The following is a 19,581-nucleotide window of genomic DNA, read 5'->3' as shown; positions in this document are numbered from 1 at the left end:
AATGACTTGTCTTTTAGTTCTACTGGATCCCTCACTAGCATTTTAGTCTAGTTTTTATTTGTTGATAAAATTGTCAATATATTTAGTCTTAGTTTTAGTCATCATAGCTTAGTTTTTATTTAGTTTTCGGCAGTGAAAAAAGGTAGTCGACGAACATTTTTCGTCATAGTTTTAGTCGACAAAATCAACACTGGCCCAGTGCCAGCGATTTTATCGATTTTCTTACCTTTTCAAGTAGTCACAGAATATTTATCTCCAGTATGATCGATCCCCTGATCACGGAGGGTTTCACTGTGCTTCCGCAACAAAAAGAAAAAAATGTCATCGCGACCTCCCGTTCGCTTTTTATACGCCGTTGAAAATCGCATATTTTGACAAAATTCCCCAATAAATAATAAATAAACACAGGAGCCGAGATAGAGGCTTTTTAAGTAATAAGTTAACCAGGAAGTGGATAGGAGTCGAAATCTTCGGACACGTTATCTCCTGGTTCTGATTGAATTTATTTTTTTATAATATACTTTTTTCAAAGCGCATCTAACGCGTCAATGGCACTGTGGACCAATTGACGCGTTATCATGTCAATGGCAGTAGTACCAATTGACGCGTTATCATGTCAATGGCAGTAAAATAGTTAAGTAGGGTAAGTGATTTGCTTTGGTTAAAATAAGTGTTAAATAGCTCTATATTCTGATAGTACTCATTGCTATAGAGTGTTTGTTCAGTATTAGGAGTCTCCTTGTCTCTCCAGCTCTGTATTAAACAGAAAATGCATTTTCGTTTCAGTTTCAGTTTCAGTAAACAAGTGAAAGTGATGACACTAAGAAATGAGCAGGCAAAATTGGAACTGGAACACTATACAAATTAAGCTTAAAAATGGGTACTTTCTCCTGATTGGCTGAGATTTTGACACCTACCGAAAAATGTATTTTTTGTTTATTAAAGAGCTGGAGAGACAGGGAGACATCTGTTACTGAAAAAACACTCTATAGCAATGACTACTATCAGAATATAGTATTTTAACCTTTTAACAAAATACTTTTTGTTTTAACCAAAAAATATCACTTACCCTACCTTTAACATAATCACCTGTGATCGCAATACAGTGCTTTAACCTTATAACCAAAACACTTTTTTTTTTACACCAATACATAACATTCATATAACAGACTTTAACCTCCTTTTAACCAATTTTAATGAACCATTTCAAACCCCGCAGGGCAACAGCCCCAAGCACCTGAGCTTCAGCCGCTCCCCGGCGCTACGCGCACAGCTCTTCCAATCGCTGCTGGAGGGCGGGGTGAAGGACGCCACGCGACTGGTCAGCCTCAACCTGAGCGGGATAAGCCACACCCCTTACCCGGAGTGCGGGGGAGGGGAAGACCAGCTGTTCGCCGGGACCGTGAGCCGCCTGGCGCTCCACTGCTGCAACCTCAGACACCTCAACCTCATGCACACGCACTACCACCACGACAGGTTACAATAGTTTGGGATTTTTCATTTTACTTTAGTTTTAGTTCTTTTTTATTCATTTTTTTCTAATTCAGTTTTTAGAGTGGATTTGATAGTTTTTATTTGTTTTTATTTTTGAAAATGCTTTGTTTTAGTTAGTTTTTATTAGTTTTAGTGTATTTTTTTTATACTTTGGGTTATTTGTCAGGTGCAGGATTGAAAAAGGTAAGTAGTAAAACTTTAGCATTTATTTATATATAAAATTATTACAGCGTAATCAATAAATTCATATCCTCCCAAAAACCTTACAAATAAACGAAAACTAAGTAATTTATTTCAATAATTTCAGTTAGCCAGTTTTAGTTAGTTTTGTAAACACACAATACAGTTTCAGTTAGTTATCGTTTTTTTATTTTTTATTCTAGTTATTGTATTATTTATTTAGTTCAGTTAACGAAAATGTTTTTTCAATTTTAGTTTTCGTTGTTTCGATGGTTTTCGTTAACTATAATAACCTTGCAGCACGCCCGGCCTCGGCGGAGAGACGCACCTGTGCGCCAGCCTGTCCAAGCTGAGACACCTGCGCTCGCTGGCGCTGCCCGCCTGCGCCGTGTCCGACGGCTCCGGCGCCCACCTCTCCGTGCACGCCACCTCGCCCTCCTCGCTGCTGCTGGGGTTGAAGAAGACGGCCCGCGTGGGCGTCCAGACGTACAGGCCGGAGATCGACAACACCTCCTTAGCCAGGGACAGCGCCGCCTCTGGGCTGGCGCAGCTCGTGAGTGGCTGCCCTTCGTTGGAGGCCCTCGAGATCATCTGCCCCGGTTTCATCTCCGTCCTGCCGCGCTTGGAGCCGTGCACGCGTGCGTGCGCCGAGCCACGCGGCGTGTGCGCCTGGGCCAGAGGAGTCGGGGACGTGCACGTGGCGGCGCTGGAGGCGTTGCCCCGCTTGTGTCGCCTGACGTTGGCGGGTCTGCCGGGGATACTTAAAGGGACGGGGCTGCTACAGCTGGCTAAGGGCTCCAAAGACCTACACACTTTATCGCTTGCCAACCTGGGCTCCCTAAAGACCATGAGCTACACTGCCGCCCTGCTGGACACTCTCAGACACTGCACACAACTGCGGGAGCTCAGGTTAGAATGTACTTCATTCACTATTTGAACAAAAGCCAGATCACAGCCAGACTACAGCCAGATCACAGCCAGATCACAGCCACACTACAGCCAGATCACAGCCAGACTTGCAGCCACACTACAGCCCCACTACAGCCAGATCAGATCACAGCCACACTGCAGCCAGATCGCAGCCAGATCGCAGCCAGACTGCAGCCTGATCGCAGCCAGACTGCAGCCAGATCACAGCCAGACTGCAGCCAGATCGCAGCCAGATCACAGCCAGATCGCAGCCAGATCACAGCCAGATCACAGCCAGACTGCAGCCAGATCGCAGCCAGATCACAGCCAGATCACAGCCACACTGCAGCCAGATCAGATCACAGCCACACCGCAGCCAGATCGCAGCCAGATCGCAGCCAGACTGCAGCCAGATCACAGCCAGATCGCAGCCAGATCGCAGCCAGATCACAGCCACACTGCAGCCAGATCACAGCCAGATCACAGCCAGATCACAGCCACACTGCAGCCAGATCACAGCCAGATCACAGTCAGACTGCAGCCAGATCGCAGTCACACTGCAGCCAGATCCCAGCCAGACTGCAGCCAGATCGCAGCCACACTGCAGCCAGATCACAGCCAGATCCCAGCCAGATCACAGCCAGATCACAGCCAGATCACAGTCACACTGCAGCCAGATCCCAGCCAGATCCCAGCCAGATCACAGCCAGACTGCAGCCAGATCCCAGCCAGATCCCAGCCAGATCACAGCCAGACTGCAGCCAGATCACAGCCAGATCACAGCCAGATCACAGCCACACTGCAGCCAGATCCCAGCCAGATCCCAGCCAGATCACAGCCAGACTGCAGCCAGATCCCAGCCAGATCCCAGCCAAATCACAGCCAGATCACAGCTAGATCACAGCCAGACTGCAGCCAGATCGCAGCCAGATCACAGCCAGATCACAGCCACATCAATATTTGTCCGCAGAGGCGCAGACCTCCCCCTTCTGAAAATATGTTGTGCCATAGACCCCCATACAAGATCTGTGTGGATTTGGAAAATACTCCACAACCCCCCCCCCCCCATGTCTTCTTTAAAAATAGCCTATCTACAACGTGAGCTTGTAGATTGGCTATTTTCAAATATCCAATGTATTTGTAAATAGGTTTAAAGTGCTCAAGTGGCCTTATCTTGGGCTTGTTTTCATAGACCTGGTTGCTTATTTCTCTCGCAACATCTGGCAACGCTGTTCAGACACAGCTTGTGTCACAGGCATGCTGCACTCACAGATACACACACACACACACACACACACAGAGAGAGCTCTCGCTCTGTCTCTGTCTCTCTGTACAATTCCTCTAAAATAAACAGCCCACCAGGCTCGCTCACTCTCTCATTTAGTTTTATAATGTTAACTTAATACAGGACTGGACGGTAATATTGTGGTAGGGACTGTTTGTTGTGGTCAGATCCAGCGACGCTCCCCTAGCCACGGTTGCTGTAATGTGCTCTCATTGGCTGTAGCGTGGATCTGCTCGCAGAATGGTCTCGGCTCCTTTCACACTGTATGATATTGTCTGATGTCCTCTCTGCGACATATCTGAATATCTAACATGGTAGATATCTGAAAACGGTCGGACAGCCGTCGCAGAGCGGATAATCGCGGCCAAATCGTCTCGCTGAGCCTTTCACACACAGCGAGCTAATGCTCGCAGATCAAAGGTCGATCTGTGTCAGATCGGGAGGTTTTGTCGGCGAGCGCCAAAAAATGTCGGCGACAGCAATATCGGACCAAATCTCCTGCAGTGTGTACCTGCCCTTAATGTCTAATGCAGTGTGGTTCACAGCCAGATCACAGCCACACTGCAGCCAGATCACAGCCAGATCACAGCCAGATCACAGCCACACTGCAGCCAGATCACAGCCAGATCACAGTCAGACTGCAGCCAGATCGCAGTCACACTGCAGCCAGATCCCAGCCAGACTGCAGCCAGATCGCAGCCAGATCGCAGCCACACTGCAGCCAGATCACAGCCAGATCCCAGCCAGATCACAGCCAGACTGCAGCCAGATCCCAGCCAGATCACAGCCAGACTGCAGCCAGATCCCAGCCAGATCACAGCCAGACTGCAGCCAGATCACAGCCAGATCACAGCCAGACTGCAGCCAGATCCCAGCCAGATCCCAGCCAGATCACAGCCAGACTGCAGCCAGATCACAGCCAGATCACAGCCAGATCACAGCCACACTGCAGCCAGATCCCAGCCAGATCACAGCCAGACTGCAGCCAGATCCCAGCCAGATCCCAGCCAAATCACAGCCAGATCATAGCCAGATCACTGCCAGAGTTAGGGCAGGTACACACTGCAGGACCTTAAAGTGGTCGGGGGGTCATCTGGTCGTTAAGCATAACACACTGCAGGAGTTTATTTCTTGAAATCGGCTGTCATAATGTCGTTGTGGTCTTCACAACACGATTGATCCCCGACAAGGGCTGACACACTGTAGGATAGTTCACTAGGATGCTATCTCCAGAGTCAGACCCAATACATACATTTGTGTTTATTCCAATTCATTTTAATCAACGTATTCCGTGATATGCCTTTCCCCCTCTCCCCCCCCCCCTCTCTCTCTCTCTCTCTCTCTCTCTCTCTCTCTCTCTCGCACGTCAAGTGCGCTGAAGCAGTCAGTGACAGTGCTGCCATGTCCGCTTATTATAAGCGACTTTGGGATTGTTTTTCTGTAAAGTTGCTTGAAAGTGTAGTTGCTTTTTTGGCCTGGTTTCCTAATGTTGTTTGAACCAGTTCTCAAACATTTTCATGTCAAGGACCCCCAAATTAATAATAAGAATTAATTGTCCGCAGAGGCGCAGACCTCCCCCTTCTGAAAATATGTTGTGCCATAGACCCCCATACAAGATCTGTGTGGATTTGGAAAATATTCCACAATGTTTTTTTCCCCCCCAAAATGTCTTCTTTAAAAATAGCCTATCTACAACGTGAGCTTGTAGATCGTCTATTTTCAAGTATCCAATGTATTTGTATATAGGCTTAAAGTGCTCATAGTCGCTTTTGTTGGGCTTGTTTTCACAAACCTGGTTGCTTATTTCTCTCGCAAAATCTGGCAACACTCACAGACAACGACACACACACACACACACACACACAGACGCGTCGCTAGGTCTCTACTAGGTCGGGGGCTTAGCCCCGCAGGCAATGGGCACATGCCCCTCCTCCCGCGCGCGCGCGATTTTTTTCGCGGATTTCGCGGATTAGGGTGCTTTTTCCCCCATTTTTTGTTACTTTATTTCGGTTTTAGGGTTAGGGGTAGGGTTAGGTTAGGGTGATAGATATATAATTCAAAAAAAAAAAAAAAACTTTTAATTTTTAATTTTTTAATTTTTTTTTATTGGTGGCTTTGGACAAAACATTGGTGGCTATAGCCACCGAAGCCCACCCCTAACGACGCCACTGCACACACACACACACACACACACACACACACACAACACACACACACACACACACACACACACACACACACACACACACACACACACACACACACACACACACACACACACACACACACACACACACACACACACACACCGTCGCTCGCTCTCTGTGTCTTTCTCTCTCTCTTTATCTCTGTGCAATAGTCTCAAATATTATTATAAGACAGAATGAGAGTGGCTCGCTCGCTCTCATTCTGTTTTATAATAATGTTTAACTTAATACAGGACTGGACGGTAACTATGCGGGGGATGATGAGGATCTGTTTGTTGTGGTCAGGTCCACAGACCTTCCATAGCCACGGTGGATGTAATGTGCTCTCATTGGCTGTAGCGTGCATCTCCTCGCAAGGTGGTCGCAGCTCCTTTCATACTGTACGATATTGTCTGCTGTCCTGTCTGGGACACATCTGAATATCTAACAGGGTAGTTATCTGAAAACGGTCGGAAAGCCGTCGCAGAGCGGATAATCGCGGCCATATCGTCTCGCGGAGCCTTTCACACACAGCGAGCATTAGCTCGCCGATCAAAGACCGATCTGTGTCAGATCGGGAGGTTTTGTCGGCGAGCGCCAAAAAAGGTTGGCGACAGCAACATCGGACCAAATGTCCTGCAATGTACCTGCCTTAAGGGCTGGTACACACTGCAAGACATTAGGTCCGATATTGCTGTCGCCGACATTTTTTGGCGCTCGCCGACAAAACCTCCCGACCTGACGCAGATTGGCCTTTGATCGGCGAGATAATGCTCTGTGTGTGTGTGAAAGGCTCTGCGACCCGATGTGGCCGCGATTCTCCGTTCTGCGACGGCTTTCCGACCGTTTTCAGATATCTAAATTGTTAGATATTCATCTCTGTCTGGGACAGGACAACAGACAATATCATACACTATGAACGGGGCTGCGAGCACCTTGCCAGGAGATGCACGCTACAGCCAATGAGAGCACATTACAGCCACCGTGGCTATAAGCGTCGCTGGACCTGACCACAACAAACAGTCCCTACCGCAATATTACCGTCCAGTCCTCTAATAAGTTAACATTATAAAACAAAATGAGAAAGTGAGCGAGCCTGGTGGGCTGTTTATTTTAGAGGAATTGTACAGAGAGAGAGAGAGAGAGAGAGAGAGAGAGAGACAGAGAGCGAGAGCGAGCGCTCTCTCTCTCTCTCTCTGTGTGTGTGTGTGTGTGTGTGTGTGTGTGTGTGTGTGTGTGTGTGTGTGTGTGTGTGTGTCGTTGTCTGTGTTGCCAGATTTTGCGAGAGAAATAAGCAACCAGGTTTGTGAAAACAAGCCCAGCAAAAGCGACTATGAGCACTTTAAGCCTATACAAATACATTGGATACTTGAACATAGACGATCTACAAGCTCACGTTGTAGATAGGCTATTTTTAAAGAAGACATTTTTTTTGGGGGGGGGTGGAATATTTACAAAATCCACACAGATCTTGAATGGGGGTCTATGGCACAACATGTTTTCAGAAGGGGGAGGGAGGTCTGCGCCTCTGTGGACAATTAATTATTATTATTAATTTGGGGGTCCTTGCCATGAAAATGTTTGAGAACAACTGGTTCAAACAACATTAGGAAACAAGGCCAAAAAAACAACTACACTTTCAAGCAACTTTACAGAAAAACAATCCCAAAGTCGCTTATAATAAGCAGACATGGCACTGACCGCTTCTGCGCTCTTGACGAGCGAGCGAGAGAGAGAGCGAGAGAGGGGGGAGAGAGAGAGGGCCCGGGGGGAGAGGGAGAGAGGCATATCACGGGATACGTCGATTAAAATGAATTGGAATAAACACAAATGTATGTATTGGGTCTGACTCTGGAGATAGCATCCTAGTGAACTATCCTACAGTGTGTCAGCCCTTGTCGGGGATCAATCGTGTTGTGAAGACCACAACGATATTATGACAGCCGATTTCAAGAAATAAACTCCTGCAGTGTGTTATGCTTAACGATCAGATGACCCCCCGACCACTTTAAGGTCTTGCAGTGTGTACCAGCCTTAAAGCCAGATCACAGACAGATCACAGCCAGATCTCAGCCACACTGCAACCATACTACAGCCAGATCACAGCCAGATCACAACCACACTGCAGCCAGATCACAGCCACACTTGCAGCCAGATCGCAGCCAGATCACAGCCACACTGCAGCCAGATCACAGCCAGATCACAGCCAGACTGCAGCCAGATCACAGCCACACTGCAGCCAGATCGCAGCCAGATCACAGTCAGATCACAGCCAGATTCCAGCCAGATCAAAGCCAGATCGCTGCCAGACTGCAGCCAGATCGCAGCCAGATTCCAGCCAGATCAAAGCCAGATCGCAGCCAGACTGCAACCAGATCGCAGTCACACTGCAGCCAGATTGCAGCCAGATCACAGCCAGGTCACAGCCAGATCACAGCCAGATCACAGCCACACTGCAGCCAGACTGCAATCAGATCACAGCCAGGCCACAGCCAGATCACAGCCAGACTGCAATCAGATCACAGCCAGATCACAGTCAGGTCACAGCCAGATCACAGTCAAGTCACAGCCAGATCACAGCCAGATCACAGTCAGGTCACAGCCAGATCACAGCCAGATCACAGTCAAGTCACAGCCAGATCACAGCCAGACTGCAGCCAGACTGCAGCCAGATCACAGCAGTTCTGCTGCCAGACTACAGCCAGATCACAGCCAGATCACAGCCAGACTGCATCTACAGTAGATCGCAGCCAGATCACTGCCAGAGTTAATATCTATCTAGTCTTACAATTTCGGAATATGCTATGCCTAGTACCTTCCTTCTGTGTGCACAATTCATCAAGTGAAATACTCGTGTTTATTTGCTGTTTACTTACATACCATAGTTTGTACCTAGAACTAAAAATAATGTAAATAGGTATTAAAAAAGTTTTTTATTCAGTGTAAAGGTCTTGATATTTTAACTGAAAGGACAGCTTTTTTTTTTACAACAAGGGTTATTTTATTAGTTTGTAATGATAATAATTAAAAGATGAGTGTTAAAAAAAAATCATGTTTCTATCGTTATAGTGATTTTTAACTGGGGGGCGGGGGCACTTGATCCATTGGTAAATAGTCATGAACGCAGCCTCTGATTTCCGTGAAACTTTGTACGCACATCCCCACTAGGCCAAGGAAGAAATGCCACCCTACATTTTTCAAATCAGCCTCATGGTGGTGCTGTAACAGGCAGATTCACGTTTTGGCCTATAACTCTTGAACTGTATAGGCCAAAACGTGAATCTGCTTGTAACCCTTGTTGTAAAAAAACAAAGTTGTCCTTTAAGTACGTAAGTTGAGTACTTTTTCCACCACTGCTTACGAGTATAGTATTACAAACCTGTGTGTGTGTGTGTGTGTGTGTGTGTGTGTGTGTGTGTGTGTGTGTGTGTGTGTGTGTGTGTGTGTGTGTGTGTGTGTGTGTGTGTGTGTGTGTGTGTAGGTTGGAGCAGCCGCACCTGAACGCCAACGCGGCGTTCTTCGAGGCCCTCTCGTGTTGCCCTCAGCTGCAGCGCGTGTGCGTGGTGTCGCGCAGCGGCACCTTTGACCCCATCGCCACGGAAACCTTCATGTCGCGCTGCCACTCCGTCACGGTGTGTCACATGTTCATGGGCGGGACGCTGGCGGCGTGTCGCACACTACAGAGAGTGTTACTGGACAGGTCAGTGTGTGTGTGTGTGTGTGTGTATGTGTGGTGGAAAAAGTACTCACATTTCTTACTTAAGTAAAAGTAGACCTGTGTTCAAAATGTTACTTGAGTAAAATTACAAAAGTATTGGCATCAAAATGTACTTAAAGTACCAAAAGTAAAAGTACTAAGATGTTTGAAAATAGCAGATCTACAAGCTCACAACGCGTCGCCATGCGACGCGTTGTGAGCTTGTAGATCTGCTATTTTCAAATAGCAAATAGCAGATACATCTGCTATTTTCAAATAGCAGATGTATAAAATAGGGCTAAAGTGGTTAAAGTATGCTTTATAATGTAATAATTTATATCTGCAAAGTAACAATTAACTAAAGTTTTCAAATAATTGTAGTGGAGTAAAAGTACAATATTTGTCTACACGCGGCGCGAAGCGAATTGGATTTGAATAAAATCATCGATTTTCACACACAAAAAACACAAAAAAGGGGGAGACCAATTCAAAATAACTGTGAAAATTGCAGATTTACAAGGTGGCTATTTTCACTATTTTTTGCACAACACTAGTTATACACTGTTGTGTGAATTTTGTTTGAATAAAGTAGGGCTTACATTTACATACAAACCTATATCTGATGGATATATACAGTAGGTTTAAAGTGCTCATGAGGCCTATAATAGTCTCTTCTTTTGGGCTTGTTTTCATAGACCTCCTGGTTGCTTTATTTCTCTCGCAGACAATCCGACAACGCTGATCGAGGTCTCTCTGCTTGTGTGTTTCCTTCCTTCCTTCCTGTGTCCTCCTCCAGGTTCTCGGCAGAGCGGGCAGCGCTCAGCGTGGTCATCTATCCACTGCAGCACGAAGACCTGCCTCTTGTCATCAGAGACATCCCGCTCACTCTGCTGGACCACATCACGCTGTTCCAGAGCCGCGTGGCCCAAGCCCCGCCCCCAACCGCTGCTAGTGCTACTGCTAGGCTAGCACCACGGTGACTAGCGACGGGACCGTTAGGAAAATGACACGATGTCACGATTATTGTTGCAAAAACGAATTGCCAAAAAATGCTTGAAACTTAAAATGGCACTTTTGTGAACCCCCAGCATCCCTTATTCTGGGGGGGGGGGGGGGGGGTGGACGTTCGCCAAAACTAGCCGATGTACAAGCTCACGACGCGTTCCGTTGCAACGCGTTTTGAGCTTGAAGATCTGCTATTTTTGGCAAATCGATTTGTGTAGAGTGAAATCAGAGCGCACCAAATGCGCTCTTTACAGGTCAGTTCTATCAAAGTATACAGGGTTTAAGTGGTACTGAATTTGCAGCTCAACAAAAGTTAATTCATCCTGGTGTATGACGGAAGACAAGTTCACGATAAATTAAAATCTCCACAAATCTATCACGATAAACGATAACGATTATCGTCCCATCCCTAATGGTGACATTGACATTCTGATTCCAGTTCCGGGATTCCTACTCCCACATCCCCCAAATGATTCAAACATTAGTCCAGGGCTGAGTAGTGTGTGAACCTTTGACCTCAGGGGTTTGTGCAAATATTGGTCATTTGTAAGTCGTTGCTGTCGGGCAGAAACCTCTTATCTCCATATTTCAACTTTTTGTGTTTTTTTCCCCCGTAAATTAACACCCTCAGGTGATTGTACTACAGCGTTACACAAAAGCATCGAAAGTAGGAGATCTACAAGCTCAAAACGAGGCGCGAAGCGACGCGTTTTGAGCTTGTTGATCTGCTACTTTTGATGTTTTTGAATTTGAATCCTGAAAAGTAACAAGGGTTTGTCTGCAGCATGTTTGAAAGTCGTGGTAAAATGATTTTTTTTGCTAGCTGGCCAGCTCATTTTTTAAATGAAAACGCTGGTCAAACCAACCACAGATGCAACCATGTAGCAACCGACCGCGCCCCCATCCACTCGGGACTATGGGATCTAAAGACACATGCTGAGCGCACCAGCGCAGCCGTTTGCCTCTCGTCAGGAGAGATAGAGGCTTGTTTTTCACCTCAAATGTTTTCAGATACATATTTTAATGTGCTGTTTAAGGTCACGTTTACATCGGTAACGATCAGAACAGAAAACGACAAAGTGCCGTTACGTTCTCACCTTTTATTCTGCGTTTACACGGAGACACAACAGTGATTGAAAAACGCTGTAGTGTGCATGCCAGGTGGCCAGGTGGCGTGCTGTCAGATACACCGGTCACACATGCGTAGAACCACTTCCGTTCTACTTCCTATCACAGCTGTTTGTTTACTTAATGTGATAGCATTAGTCCCCCATATTGCCTGTTTACATGGAGATCCGAGGCGGAGGATTTTCAAAGATTTCCACTCTGGAAGGGGGTTTAACTTTTTTGCCTTTTCAAACCACCGAAAACGCCCTTGCTGTCTAAACGGAAGGCACATGTGATTTGAGTTTATTTCGCTGTGTTTTCTCTAGAGACTGTTGTCGTCTGAACGGGGCCTATACTGTAAGTTTAAAACGAGTAATGCTCCGTCTGGCCGTCGTCTTGAGTTAGATAAATACCGTACCAGCCCAAGAGCGTCTCCCTTATTAAATTCGGGTGCGAGCGGAGGAACGTGCAGCTATGGGAATCAAGCAGGCGAATGGGTCTGGATTCCAGGCTAGTAAAATGGGATCCACTGTGTGATTTCTGTCTATAGTGTACAGTATGTGAATGTTGTAATAAACTCCTTAAAACTGGTGTTTAATACTTTGTCTGTCATGGGGGTCCATCATAAACATTACAGAAACACACTACGCGTATAGATAGCTACAGGTAGTTGAGGGAAGTGTACTGTACTGCTTCAGAGGACCCTAATAAGGGTCTAGTTGTACGATGAATCCTATATTGAAATTGGAGGGCGGGCGGGGAGACGGGTAGCCCTCGTGGTCACACTCATATCACCATGACTCAGCCAGAACCATATAAGGAGTTCCCAATGTGGCTACGGCCACATATGGAGTGTGTTGTCTAACCTCACGTCAATGTGTTATGGCATCAGGCGCAAACATATCAGTCAGCTCCATATATGGGCACAAAAGGGGGCATGCCCATATATGGGCATACCGATATACTGATGACATCAGGGATCTGCATATCATGGGCAAATGCGGGATTACTATTGCAACAACACATCATCAGTAGGGTAAAACTAACCTGTCTCACGACGGTCTAAACCCAGCTCATGTTCCCTATTAGTGGGTGAACAATCCAACGCTTGGTGAATTCTGCTTAACAATGATAGGAAGGATTTTTTTTTATTTATATTTTTCATTTTTGTTGGCCTTAAATATTGCTGCTGTTCCTCTATCTATGCAGAGCTGCAATTGTTTTATTTGATGGTTGTTTACATCATAGGAAAGCCTTTTCAAGGCGATGTTGAGATTATATAGTTTTAAATATTGAGATTGTGTCTCTAGAACTTGAACTGAATTGTCATCCTGAAACGTTTTTAAGTGAAAAGATATGTCTGAACAAAATGTCTGTCGGTGTGAGGGTCGCATAGCGATATGGGCATATGCTGATGACATCAGGGATCATCTCCATATATGGCCATTAAAAGGACAAGAGGGGGCACGCCGATATATGGGCATACACCGATGACATCAGGGCACTCCATATATGGGCATATCGGTCGGACCGGCGTTGCAACATAGGTGTGAGGGCCGTGTAGCCGCAGCAGGGAGGACCGGTCGGCGGGCGGGCGGACCACGGTGTCACAGTTGTCGAGAACCGCCGATCCAAACAATGTGTTAATATACTGTATGGGCATGCCAATATACAGGGTATGGGCATATACTAATGACATCAAGGATTTCCATATATGGCATAAAAAGGACACAGCAGATACATAAATCTCCATATATGGCCACAAAAGGGACGGGTACAACAGGTACTCTGACAAAGTCACCAACACTTACTCAGACATGTCGGATCAGCGGTGCAACGTATAGGTGTGAGGGCCGCGATGATCCATCTTCAAGATGTCGATTTTCTTTTTACATATTTTATGTTTATTGATTTCTCGATTTGACAAAAAAGTAGTTGTACAAATATTCCTGTTTTTTACCCCCATACACACAAATTGCAGTACATACTGTATATTTAAAATCTTTAAAGAAAAACAATAATTTCCTATATTATTTTTTAAATGTTTCAAAATAACCAAAAACATGGCAAAAGGAGATCAAAATATATTCCATAGAATTAAATAAACTTACACATACACAAGATCCACAATATGTAGATCTATGTTTGCTATTTTGTAAATTAATGTCCTGCCCAAAACAGGGATGCCAGGGTTAATGCACTTAAGACATTACCTTTAGTTAAAAAGGTTTTTGTGGGTGGGTTGGGAGAGTGGGGGGATTTAACCTTATCTTACCATCCTCCCCCACTTTCACCCTCGACCCCCATGCTGGAAGCAGGTCTCATGCTCCCATTTACAGTAGAACACATGCATCTCTTTTCCTTTTAACCCGTCGTCGAGGTTTTGAGATGGCCGCCCTGGTGGCCATCTCAAAAACCTCCCTCACACCCTCCTTTGTTTTGGTAGAGCACTCCATGTATCCAAAGGCACCGATCTTGTTTGCCATCTCACGCCCCTGCTCCGGTGTCACGGGTTCCTCCTTCATCCTGGCCAGCTCCCTGCGGGTGTACTCGTCGTCGAGCAGGTCCTTTTTATTCCCCACCAAGACAACAGGAACAGTAGGGCAGAAGTGTTGGACCTCCGGGGCCCACTTCCCTAGGATGTTCGCGAGACTAGGCGGACTGTCGAAGGAGAAGCACATAAGGACGACATCGGTATCCGGGTAGGAGAGAGGACGTAGTCTGTCGTATTCCTCTTGACCGGCGGTGTCCCAAAGCAGTAGCACGATCTGTTTCTTGTCCACTTCGATGTCAGTGGCGTAGGTCTCGAACACCGTAGGCACATAGTGCTCTGGGAAGTGGTCCTTAATGAACACAATGAGTAGACACGTCTTGCCACAGGCTCCATCTCCCACTACCACCAGCTTCTTCCTAATTGCTGTCATAGCGTACGATGCAGAATGGTTATGGTGTTAACACTAGTGAAACTTTTATTCTGAGTGATGTCAGGGTCACTACTCTCAATACTGACCTCACACTCTTGGGTGGGCTGGTTTTATAGTTGAGCTTCCTCTGTGCTCGCGTCATCGTCACTATGATGTCAGCCATGCCCAAATATGGAGTTCCTCACTCATCAGTATATACCCACACATGGAACCTGTCTGTCAGTCTGTGTCCCTTTATGCCCATATATGGAGATTTCTGTATCTGTCTGTCTGTCTGCCTGCCTGTGTCTATTTTATGCCCATATATGGAGATCTGTGTTGGCATATCGGCTGGATCGGCTGGCAGCCATATAAGGAGAGCTGCGTCACCTCCGTTCACTTCATCGGGCCAGTCTTCTACAGAGCCTTCTATTGGAGAATAGTGACAAAGCCCTGAACCGGGTAGTGTACGGAATTCACTGGAGTCTATGAGCGTTTGTCACTATTTCGAGTTTCCATAAACCACGTGACCGCCTCTGTTTCTGCCCCTCATTGACGTAACTCTCCAATAGAAGGCTCTGGCGCGCACCAAGTTTCAAGTCGTCGGACCGTACGATCCGAGTCGGACGGACGGTTCTTGAGATGCGTGAACTACACACAGACGGACGGACAGAGAGAGATGTCATGCATTCATTGTAAGATTTGTATTTGTCTACGCCGGGACAAAGCACGTTGGAGGTTGAGGTAAACATCTGATCATCTGGGGTTAAAATCACTCACTGTTCCATATATTGTATACAGTGGGCGGGTCTAACATTCAGAACTCAGAGCAGAGCTGCAAATTTAAGAACTTTTGTTCGGTAAGCCCTGACGAAGCCGAAAAAAATTGGACTTGACAATGCTGCCAGCTTAACTTAGTAGTAGTACCCCCACTATTCATATAATACTAGACCGGTCTACGGCCTCGTTGACCGGTCTAGTTTTAACGATTCCGGTTCCTTAACGATTCCCTCTTAATGGTCCGGTTTCCTCCAGTTCCGGATCCCAACCCTACGGCCTACTCAGGAACCATGCACGTTGGAAATGCGTGTCTGCATCTGTCTGACATATCGTTCTTAGTTAGTCTGTTTTTTTTTCTTGTAAAACATTTATTGTCAATTAAGGATGATGAATACAAAGTTGTAAGGACTATTAAATTGGCAATTTCTGAGATGCACAATGACAATTATTAGTGATGAACGCGTGTGCGTGTGTGTGCGTATGTAAACCTTCAAGGTGTAAACTGAAGCCCATTGTTTGGGTATCCCAGCAGAAAAACAGATGGGCTTGTTATTCGGTGGCAGCGGGGGCATACTGCAGCGTTAGTCTGTCAAACTCATTCTCCTTGGCTAAATAGTCTCTCAGGAAAGGGTGGGCTCTGTGGGCATCCTTCAACTGTGAGAGGTACCTACCGGTCACCTCGGTAGCTCTGCCCAGGTGCTGAGTCAGCACTATGAGATTGACCAGCGTCTCGGGGTGGCTGCTGTCCTTGTCCAACGCCTCCTGCAGCACCCCCTCGGCCTGCTCCCACTTACCCTGAGCCATGCAACAGGCCGCCTGCCCGTTGAGAAGCAACACGGTGGGGGTGTACTTGTCCGACATCTCCTGGAAGATGTAGAAGGCGTCCTGCAGCTCCTCTCCTCCGCCCATGGCGATGTTGACCCACGCCGTGGCCAACTGCGTCAGAGTGGCGTCTTCGTCCCGCATCCGCTTCAGCTCCTTCCTCGCCAGGTCGACGCGGTCCAGGCTCAGCAGTACCTGAATGGTCATCGCCGTGCACTCCTCCGGCACACTGCACCAGGGAGAAACCCGCTGGAGTGTCCTGAGAGCGCCGTCCGTGTTCCCCTCGTGGTAATAAACGGAGGCGGCCGCGAGGAGGAAGGCGGTGTTGGCCGCGCAGTCACTCTTTGCCATCGCTCTGTCTAGATCAGCGACAATAGAGTCTCTCTTGCTTTCGCTGGACAGATATTCAGCAAACATCCGTACTGCCTGCAGTTCAGGTGCCGAGCCTGGCTTGATATCGTCCAGGACTACGGCGTACTTCCTCTGGGCGATGTATGCTCTGTACAAAAACATGTCCCTCTCAATCTCCTTTTCTGGGGTTGAAGGCTTCGCCCTCTGAGCCTCTTTGATACATTGTTGATAACCACCAATGTAATATGCATTCTTCACATCGAAAAGCTCATCGATATCTGATTGTTGCTCTCCCATGTTGACTACTGAACAACATCCTAGTTAGAATTTTAATTTTATACTCTGGAGGTCAGGTGGTCGGAATGGACTGAAACCTTGCCCAGATATGGAGTTGACTGACGTCATAGTACTGATAGTCATAGTTGTGACGTCATAGATGACGAGATCCGACATGGTAGCCATGCTGTCATTAGACTGGCCTTCCAGGTAGTCACACTAGTCTTCCTCTATCTATCTACTATATTCTTATCTACAAGTCACCAAATCTCTGCGTGTCAGTCTGTCTGGGGCATAACTCGGAGGGCGATAGACCAAACGGTCTCAAATTCAGGGTGTGTGTCTCTTGAGACCCCTTGATGGGTCGTGCCGAAAGCCAATTGGGGAGGGGGGGGACCTATGGGTTCCGAGAACTGAAGAAAAAACACATATACTGTATGCTGAGTGGCCTGAACTCAGGTCTGAGGGGGAGACAGAGGTTCTGGGCTTCCTGATAGGCCAAACAGACCCTCGGCTTGCCTTATTGTGGCGGCTTCGCATGACGTTTGTGCAAAGCTTAGTGATTCGTCAGTCAATGACAGAAGAAATTACAGAAGAAACCCGACTAGGCTGGCGCCCTCCTAGTGTAAATGTAATGCAAAGACATGAATTATGCACAAATGATGCAGTAGTTATGACGCGATATGACTATATGAGTACTGCCCTAATGTATAAAAGGAAGTGCCACCAGTTGATGTGTCACTTTGTCTACAGTGTTGTAGAAGCGGTCTACTCCGCCAGCACACATGGCTCTTGATAGAACTTTACTGTTCAAAGCCAGCGTAAAAACTGTTAAAGTTCTAAATAAGGCGATAGGGGGCGGCTTTCATTTTCCCAAAGATGACATTTCTAAGCACAGCAGCAGCCCCAAGAGTGGATTTTCTACCGAGGCAAAAGGGGTGATCACAAACATCACCAAACTGAAAGACTTCCTCCTGCGGCACAGGAAAGCCTATGTGAACGCCAGAAGCCTCCTCTCGTCGGACCTCGCCGGTATGACGGACTGCGAACGAGACAAGATTGACCAAGACGCTCATATCTTCATGAGAACCTGCTCGGAAGCGATCAAACAGCTACGCACTCAATCTGAGAAGCAGGTGATGTCGGCACAGTCGAAGGAGCACAGGGGAGCGGTCCTGGACATGGTCGAGACGTATCTGAAAGGAGTGTGCAAGTTGTACTCTGAGCAGAGAGCGATAAGGTTCAAGAGAGTGGTGGACAAGAAGAGACTGTCGAGACTGTCTCCACAGCATCACAGCAAGACAGAGAAGAGCCATATTATGGAAAGCTTGGCGGAGAAGGGAGCCAAAGAAAAGGGATTGTCCGAGGTCCAACTCGACACCAGTGCCGACCTGTGGGGGGAGGAGGGCAGCGTGGAGGACGAGCTCTCTCCCGAGGAGATCCAGATGTACGAGCAGGAGAGCCAGAGGTTGGTGAGTGAGATGAGCGGTATGGCGGACGAATGTAGACACATCGAGGGCAACGTCGTGGAGATCTCCCGACTCCAGGAGATCTTTTCCGAGAAGGTCCTTCAGCAAGAGACGGAGATTGACAGCATTCACCAGCTGGTTGTGGACGCTACGGAGAACGTCAAAGAAGGCAATGAAGACATACGAGAGGCCATCAAAAACAACGGCAGCTTGCGCATATGGATCCTCTTCTTCCTGGTCATGTGCTCGCTCTCTCTCCTTTTCTTGGACTGGTACAGTGGCTAAGCGGTGTTGCCAGATTTTGTGAGAGAAATAGGTCTAGGTCTATGAAAATGATCCCAAAAGAAGCAACTATAGCCTACATGAACAGTTTGAACACTTTGAACACTTGACCTGAACGCTTGACCTAAGCTCACAACGCGTCGCGATGCGACGTGTTGTGACTATTTTCAAAAGATTCAACAAATGTTGAATATATTTGGTTTAGCTTTATTACAAAACATACGTTAAACATACATTAAATACCAGTTAAGCCCTATTTAAACTTAAGATTTTTTATGCATTTTAGACATGACAACTTGTGAAACACTTTTACTTTTGGTACTATAAGTATATTTTGATGCCAATACTTTTGTAATTTTACTTAGTACATTTTTATTACCAGACCTTTACTTGTAACAGAGTGTTTCTAAGTTGCAGTATTGATACTTTTAATTAAGTAATTAAGTACTTTTTCCACCTGCGTGTGAGACATATCTTACAAGTTTTATACTTCAAATAAAGCCAAGTCAACATCCCCTCACATCTTTCCCTTTCCCATCTTTCCCCTCACATGTTACAACCATATAAGCATGGATGTATTAAAATAACTACTGTAAAATCAAGGGCTATTGCCAGGCAGAAACACCACACTACCCCCAGTAGAAGGGTGAGTTCAGGTTATATGGGACATAAAAGAGGGACAGCTATACTTTGTAAAAAATATTTAATATCTGCAAAATCATCAGCCAATAACCAAAAGTGTTCTTCGTTGTTCTTCTGGCCAGTGGCCACTAAATAATGTTTTGGATTTAGTTCGGCAGCAACATAATTCTCATTGATAGATTAGGTACGAACT

General features: G+C 46.6%; 4 protein-coding genes across 4 annotated transcripts in view; 2 read left to right on the top strand and 2 right to left on the bottom strand.

Annotated features, from left to right (window-relative positions):
- The window catches only part of fbxl18 (F-box and leucine-rich repeat protein 18), a 41,565-nt gene extending 30,771 nt beyond the window's left edge, over window positions 1-10,794 (top strand). Inside the window, exons 6-9 of the mRNA XM_084043145.1 lie at window positions 1,220-1,476; window positions 1,975-2,583; window positions 9,536-9,754; window positions 10,548-10,794. Coding sequence (XP_083899271.1) covers window positions 1,220-1,476; window positions 1,975-2,583; window positions 9,536-9,754; window positions 10,548-10,731 — 1,269 coding nt within the window. The 3' untranslated portion in view covers window positions 10,732-10,794. The remainder of the gene's footprint in view (window positions 1-1,219; window positions 1,477-1,974; window positions 2,584-9,535; window positions 9,755-10,547) is intronic.
- Window positions 10,795-14,196: 3,402 nt separating this feature from the next.
- On the bottom strand, window positions 14,197-14,787 carry LOC311055808 (rho-related GTP-binding protein RhoA-A-like; the record flags this gene model as incomplete). The annotated part of the gene is made up of 1 exon (XM_084072076.1): window positions 14,197-14,787. One exon carries the CDS (start codon window positions 14,785-14,787, stop codon window positions 14,197-14,199), a length of 591 nt encoding a protein of 196 aa, XP_083928202.1.
- Window positions 14,788-16,095: 1,308 nt separating this feature from the next.
- LOC311055797 (coatomer subunit epsilon-like) lies at window positions 16,096-17,022 on the bottom strand (the record flags this gene model as incomplete). The annotated part of the gene is made up of 1 exon (XM_084072066.1): window positions 16,096-17,022. The coding sequence occupies exon 1, from the start codon at window positions 17,014-17,016 to the stop codon at window positions 16,096-16,098; it is 921 nt and encodes a 306-aa protein (XP_083928192.1). The 5' UTR covers window positions 17,017-17,022.
- A 758-nt stretch (window positions 17,023-17,780) lies between these two features.
- Window positions 17,781-18,749, top strand: LOC311061460 (syntaxin-18-like; the record flags this gene model as incomplete). The annotated part of the gene is made up of 1 exon (XM_084080113.1): window positions 17,781-18,749. One exon carries the CDS (start codon window positions 17,781-17,783, stop codon window positions 18,747-18,749), a length of 969 nt encoding a protein of 322 aa, XP_083936239.1.
- Window positions 18,750-19,581: the final 832 nt, after the last annotated feature.

The sequence above is a fragment of the Gymnoscopelus microlampas genome (assembly GCF_963454915.1).
Source record: "Gymnoscopelus microlampas genome assembly, chromosome: 2".
Lineage (NCBI taxonomy): Eukaryota > Metazoa > Chordata > Actinopteri > Myctophiformes > Myctophidae > Gymnoscopelus > Gymnoscopelus microlampas.
Note: the sequence above shows the minus strand (reverse complement) of the source record. Positions and strands in the feature narration are given on the sequence as shown.